At 44.2% G+C, this 7,500-nt stretch overlaps 1 protein-coding gene across 1 annotated transcript in view; it reads left to right on the top strand.

Moving 5' to 3' along the window:
• SARC_09558 (hypothetical protein) overlaps positions 1 to 6,845 on the top strand; it is a gene marked incomplete at both ends in the record, with an annotated part of 8,481 nt that extends 1,636 nt beyond the window's left edge. Inside the window, 10 exons of the mRNA XM_014296419.1 lie at positions 15 to 290; positions 804 to 1,328; positions 1,776 to 2,029; positions 2,613 to 2,787; positions 3,414 to 3,621; positions 3,936 to 4,220; positions 4,447 to 4,704; positions 5,235 to 5,390; positions 6,052 to 6,213; positions 6,554 to 6,845. Coding sequence (XP_014151894.1) covers positions 15 to 290; positions 804 to 1,328; positions 1,776 to 2,029; positions 2,613 to 2,787; positions 3,414 to 3,621; positions 3,936 to 4,220; positions 4,447 to 4,704; positions 5,235 to 5,390; positions 6,052 to 6,213; positions 6,554 to 6,845 — 2,591 coding nt within the window. The remainder of the gene's footprint in view (positions 1 to 14; positions 291 to 803; positions 1,329 to 1,775; positions 2,030 to 2,612; positions 2,788 to 3,413; positions 3,622 to 3,935; positions 4,221 to 4,446; positions 4,705 to 5,234; positions 5,391 to 6,051; positions 6,214 to 6,553) is intronic.
• Between the last annotated feature and the right edge of the window lie 655 nt (positions 6,846 to 7,500).

The raw sequence follows: 7,500 nt of genomic DNA, 5'->3' as shown, positions 1-7,500 counted from the left end.
CATCCTCTCCTCAGCGAGGAGGTGGTAGACGACGCCGGTCGCGTGCTGAAGATGTGGATTAGTGAGTGTGAAGTAGGCTATCCTCGCATAAACGAGCGTGCACAGACCAACACACACACTATGTACCCCACAGAGTGTCGTGAGCGTGGTGTGAGTTATAAGGCGGCTATGTTTGCACAGATCAACTTCTCGCTGGATGACGAGATAGTTTTCTCTGAGCGACGCAGTATGGGGCAAGTCCCTATTATGGTCAAGTCGGAGAAGTGTAATATTGCGGATCTGCAACCCAGGTGAGTCTGGTACATCTGGGTGTGTATTAATTTTATACTTAGAGAGAGTGTGTGTTTAGATATAGTGTATATATGTAGGTATAGAGGAATAAATACTTAGATCTTTGTCATGATCATATATATTTATATACGTGTGTGTGTGTGTATGCATATATGCATATATACGAACAAGTCGAAATAATGTATTTGTAATGATTTGCCGCCCAGGGTATGTTTATTTGAGTAGCTGAGTATTGGACATTCGTTTTATAACGTATTCCCATTCACAAAAAGGCCTATTAAAGTAGGTATGCACTACAATTGCATACTCCAATATACGCCTACACATAAATAGGCCCATTGAAGTAGTTACGTGCTGGACATTTATACCACAATATATGCCCACACATTCCTACCACAAACGTCCACGTATACCGACCCTATGTCTACCTGTGTTGCTGTTCACATATCACCCCCCCCCCCCCCATAAGCCGACCCGCCCTACTCACACCTACACTACACCCACCCACACAGAGAGCTCATACGCCGCCGAGAAGAGCCCGAGGAACTGGGGGGGTACTTCATCATCAACGGACTGGAGAAGATCATCCGTCTGCTCATTCTGCCCCGTCGCAACTACCTGACCGGGGTTCAGAGAGGTGCGTACAAGAACAGGGGCAGCCTATACACCACGTGGGGTGTGCAGATACGCTGTGTGCGAGACGACCAGAGCGCTCTGACCAACGTTATCCACTACCTGACCAACGGCAGCTGCACCTTCAAGTTTAACTACCGCAAACAGGAGTTTCTGGTGCCGTGTGTGGTGATTATGAAGGCGTTACTAGACACCTCTGACCGTGAGATATACAACTCCATCAACCCGGGGGGGGAGGATCCGTTTGTGGGGGATCGTGTGGAGGCTATGCTTAGAGATACCACGGACAGGGGTTTGTTCACCCAGGAGCAGTGTCTGGCACATCTTGGCTCGTTGTTTAGACTGGCGATTGGCATGCCGGATCGACTCACCAATGCGGAGTGTGGACAACGTGTGTTGGACCGGTAGGTTGGAGTGTGCATAGACATGTATATAGTGTGTGTGTGTGTAGATGTATATATGTATGTATAGGTATAGGTACCGGTCCAGCTTATGAGCATTCATGTGCGAATGTGTGCGTGCATGTGTTCGTGGAGATACCTTTAATCATATGCATCCGCTAATATAAGCACCCCATCTGTCCATCCAAACCAACTGTTCCCCCACAGACTCGTCTTTGCCCATGTCAACGTGTGTACACTCATGAATAATTGTGTGTGTGTGTACCTTTGTGTGTATGCGAATATACCTGTCTCATCCATCCATCTATCCACCAAAGGTTTGTGTTCGTCCATATCAACGTGTGTGCACTTATAGGCAAATGAATGCATGTATATATATATTATAAATACTGTACATACATATATATATATGGACATAACTGTCTCATCCACCTATCCCGCCCCCCACAGGCTCGTCTTTGTCCATCTCGAGGATCCGCGCGACAAGTTCAATCTCATGGTCGCAGCCATTCAGAAGATGTACTCTCTCGTGAGCGGAGAGTGTCAGGTTGACAACCCTGACGCCCCCTCCATGCAGGAGGTGATGTTGCCAGGGCACTTTGTTAACATGTTTGTCAAGGAGAAGATGCAGGAGTGGACGGCCATGTGTAAAACACTCATTGAGAACCATATCAGGCGGAATGGCGACTACAACTTTAGTGACGGTGGGTGTGTCTGTATGAATATTTGTATCTGTACTTGTGTATAATATATATAAATTATATATATATACATAAGTATAGAACTATATCGTGTACGCAGGTAATTGTTTGTCGGTGCGTGTGTGTACATGTGTTAGTTTGTAGTATAAAGTACACCTGTGTGCTTATGAATGCCGTGTGTGCATGCGCAGAAACCATTTCGACTGCTCTCTTGGCCCATGTGCGTGAGATTATCTATCTATCTCTTCCTTTCTATATATTTATCTACCTTTCTTTCTTTCTTTCTATATATTCTCTTTCTATATATTTACCTATCTATCTGTCAATCTATCTTCAGCTCATCACTCTCTCCTCTTCTTCCTTAGTCCTATTGCATATAGCAAACACACAGCCGCATTTCTCTGTGTTGGTATGTCTGTATCTACCCACGCTAAGTGTGTTGGATACCACTTGGGCGTACGTGTATGTGACGTATGCCTTGTTTTGTCTATACCCACACACGCATATGTCCTGCATGTGACACAGCCCTACGTGCATGCACCCAAGTCCTAAAATCTGGGCCGCATTTGTCCTTTTCTCCTCCCAGGCGCTTTCTTCAGCAAAATCCTAACCAAGAATGTTGTCGATATCGGGCGCAAAGTTGAGTACATGCTGGCTACGGGAAATCTTCTGTCTGTGTCTGGTCTGGATATGCAGCAGGCGTCTGGGTTGGCTATCATGGCTGACAAACTGAACTTCTACCGATACATCTCTCACTTCAGGTACTTAACCGTGACACTGTACTACAATGGTGTGTACTGTGTATGGATGGGTGGATGGAGGGATGACGCTGTACGCCTTCTATCCTTGCGGGTTAGACACCACATGCCACCCACCAAACACAATGCGACCTACTCTGTGGAACCACCACCCGTGTGTGTACTCTGTTGCGAAGTGTTAGCGCTCAGCGTTGTGCGTTGTGATATGACACACTTTATTGATTTGTCTATCTTGCTCAAGGGTTGTGATACCAAGCACTGTATTGATATATTTATATTGTACAGGGGAAACTGTCCACCGCTGGAGTTCACAGTCATATATGGCCTGCTAGCACACGGCCCAACATGCACACTTACACACACACACAACACGCCGGCTAAGCTTAGCAACTCTCTTTATGCATGTATACTCGGCTGGATAATTACACACATGCGCCTATGCTTGACTCCTTCCCCCATGCATATACACTCGGCTGCATATGTTTACACCCATGCATCTATCCCAACCCCTTTCTCCGTGCATATCCACTCAACTGCATAAGCCTGTATTAGCTAAATCTTCGATCCACTACACCCATCACCCAAATGTCCAAACGTATGCTCACCCTCTACGTCTACCCACTTCCCAGGTGCATTCATAGAGGTGCCTTCTTCTCCGAAATGAAGACCACAGCGGTCCGAAAACTGTTGCCCGAGGCGTGGGGCTATCTGTGCCCTGTACACACCCCCGATGGAGCACCGTGTGGATTGCTGAACCATCTAAGTCACACGTGTGAGGTGGTCAATGAGTTGCATGACACAGGTGGCTTGCCTGAGCTGCTGGTGTCTCTTGGCTGTGTGCCTATTGGTAAGTGGAGGTGTGTAGGTACGTGTAGGTGTGCTTGCTTCATGTGGTATTTGGACATATATATATATATATATGCCTTTTTGGTGTATGTGGATCTATTTGCATTTTTATAAATAGATGCATATGTGCGTGTATATACACACCCGATTACTCTGTCGTTATAGTCCTATGTATTATATGGTGTTGCTGCTCTCACACTCCCTCTAAACCTTGACCTATCGTCCAACCAAGTGCGTGAGTCATCTATCTCTCTCTCTCTCCACCTAGTACTCCCTCTAAACCTACCCCCCTCTCCTCACCCCAGACACGGGTGTTATACTACCCCCCAGCCTACTACAGCGTCTTCCTCGACGGCCGTGTCGTGGGCAAATGCGTACCGCAACTCGCACAGAAGGTGGCGGATAAGCTACGTTACATGAAGGTTATGAACAAGGAGATGGTACCCAGAACCCTGGAGATCACACTCATTGAACGCACAAAGGGTGGCTTGTTCCCTGGGTTATATATGTTTGCGTCACCCGCACGGATGGTAAGGCCGGTGCAGTATCTGCGAACGGGCAATAACGAGATGCTGGGGTCATTCGAGCAGGTGGGTGTGGTTGGGCTGTGTAGTGAAGTGGATGGATCTGTATTTGTCTATATATTTATATGTAGATGTAATTCAAAACGATTTTTATTATGATATATATACAGATGGACATACGTATTCTTATATGTAGTTATATTCATTTCATATATATATTATGTATGTATGTACGTATGTATGTTATATACTCCCCTAACCTTCCCCACTCCCACATCTGCCCCACGCACAGGTATTCCTTAACGTCGCCTGTCTGCCCGAGGATGTACATCAAGGCCTGACCACCCATCAAGAACACCACCCCACACACATCATGTCAATGGTAGCGAACATGACGCCCTTCAGCGACCACAACCAGTCTCCGCGTAATATGTACCAGTGCCAAATGGGCAAACAGACCATGGGTACCCCCATGGCTGCCTATCCGTACCGAACTGATAATAAGCTGTATCGTATCCGCACGCCCCAGGCCCCAATTGTCAGAAACGCGGTAGGTGTACATCCCTAGTATAGTCTTCGTTTTAGGTTTTAAGGTGTCCTGTTTTATAAGTTTCCAGGTGCATGTCTGGGAATGGTTGATCCGGTGTGCGTGTGTCTTGGTGTGTGGTAGAGAGTGTACAGACAGAGGTGTCCTATTGTAGAAGTTTCCAGGTGCATGTCTGGCTATGGTTGAGTATGTATGCGTGTATTGTTATCAAGAGGAGTGTGCCCTCGTATGTAGTAGAGGGTGTCCTGATGTCCAGCATTCCAGGTGCATGTCTGTCTAAGGGTTCGCCTGTATGGGTGTATGATAATTAATTGCCCTGTCCTATTTACACGTCCTATCAAATAACTAATCCCCAACAGAATACACTCGTTACATTACTTATACATGCATCTCACTAAACTAATACTCATTAGCATAAACTAATTGTCATTAGCCTAAACTAATATTCAATAGCCTAAACTAATCTTCATTAGCTTAAACTAATTCTCATTAGCCTAAACTAATTCTCCGCCCCTATTCCGCTGGTGCATCAGCTGTACAACCACTACAAACTGGACAACTATCCGTTGGGAGCGAATGCTGTGGTTGCGGTCATTTCTTACACCGGATATGATATGGAAGACGCCATGATTCTCAACAAGGCCAGCGAGGACAGGGGATTTGCCCACGGAACAGTCTACAAGACGAAGGTGGGTGGGTGTACGATTATGTGTATTTATATATATATATATATGTTTAAACTTATTGATATGGATATTGATTTCATGAGGGTTCGCCCCTTGAGCGGACTGTAAGGTAGAGATAGCGATGTGTATTGTGAAGACGTCACACATATCCGCACGTGATTTACAAATAAATCTTCCTATCAAGCGTGTGTGGGCGTACGTGGTACATATTGGCACGATGACAATCTAGACATGTTCGTCTGAAGATAATATCAGGTCATTGGCTGCTAAACCTAAGAACGGCCCTTCTCGCTAGCTATGTACGCGGTACTTGGAAAGTCAAATTGCTTACTCGCTGGGGGTGTCTGTGTATGGGCAGTTGTGTGTCATGTGGAGTTTGGTACAACTCACAGTACTACAGTATTCATTACACTTGCCCTATAAGTGTTTGTTTTGTATATAGTATACGTGTTCGCATTTATATGTATGTAATATACATATGCCTAAATATATATATAATGTATGTTCACTCTACATATATATTAATATTATGTATGTTCACTATATATATATTATTATTACTATTATTTTGTTCACTGTATATATATATAAACATATAGATGTATACATTAATATATCCTTGACGCTTATTTCCACCGTTGATGTTGCGTACTCTGGTTTTTAGGTAATCGACTTGACGAAGGAAAAGAGACCTGGTGAAACAATTTCGCACAGATTTGGCATTTCAGATAAAGATCTCTTGAGGTTTGAAGGACGTATTGATGAGGATGGTTTCCCACCAATTGGTACCTTTCTGCAAGCGGGCGATCCGATATACTCGTATCTGGTATGTTTATGTATATATATATATATATAGTCATGCTTCAATGGCCTTACAAATGGTACAGAAGGCTATGATTGTACACTAAGAGACATGAAAGTGCAGAGTTCTTCTGCAGTCCTAATTGAAAGGGGGTGTCTTACTGAGAAGAGTTGTATTGAAGAGAAACGAGTATTCCGGTCACCTTGCCTTAGAAATACGAATGTCCACACTTTCTCTGTTCCAAGAACACATAAAGGCGTGTGTACGTACATACATACATAAACACATACAATTATTCATATTCTGATATTCATATATTCATATATCCCTTATATACACTCATATACCCCCTATACACATACAGGACACATTCACAAACCAATCCAAGGTCATCCTGTACAAAGACAACGAGGACTGTTTCATCGACGACATCCGCATTGTGGGCAATGACACTGGCACAGAAGAGGGCCAAAAGGCCCTAATGAAGCTGCGGGTGGTCCGAAACCCGATAATTGGGGACAAGTTCTCCTCCCGGCACGGGCAGAAGGGTGTGTGTAGTAAGAAGTACGGGTCAGAGGACATGCCGTTTACCGAGGGAGGCATGCAGCCGGATATCATCATCAACCCTCACGCCTTCCCGTCGCGAATGACTATTGGTATGGGGTGGTGGGGTTTCATGCACGTCCTCGAGTATATATATATATAGTGTTTGGTTTTGGATTCGTGTTCGTGTTGTGTTGTGTTTGTGTTTGAATGTAAATATACATATATATATATATATATATGTGGGTGGGTGTGTGTGTGTGCATGTGTATATATACCACGCCCTCAGCCAAATATAATCATTAACGTCACACTTTTCTGTCGTGAAGGGCTATAAGCATATTAGATTTAACCTTTTTTCATGCACACCCATGTATAGACACACAGTGTCACAGGCACAGTGTATGTTGGATTGTGGCTCGCACCAATCATTGCGATGGACTATTAGCAAGACGTGTAATTGTAATGTGTACTTGCATAGAAACAGCTGATAGTGCAAAGTAGCTCGACCCAACCATTACGAATGACTATTTCTCAAACCGTATACCTATAGTGTGTTGCAACAATCAAGCATCTTCGAGTACCTACACGACCACAACCACATATTCAAATATGAACCCCTTTGACAAACATGTATTAAAGCGCAAATAGTTATGCATATATACAGCAACTAATAACATCATATATGTATATGTATATATATATATATATATATATATATAATAATACTACTAACTACTACTACTACACACCACCTACCCTACCTAC

The sequence above is a fragment of the Sphaeroforma arctica genome, assembly GCF_001186125.1.
Source record: "Sphaeroforma arctica JP610 unplaced genomic scaffold supercont1.986, whole genome shotgun sequence".
Taxonomy (NCBI): Eukaryota; class Ichthyosporea; order Ichthyophonida; genus Sphaeroforma; species Sphaeroforma arctica.
Note: the sequence above shows the minus strand (reverse complement) of the source record. Positions and strands in the feature narration are given on the sequence as shown.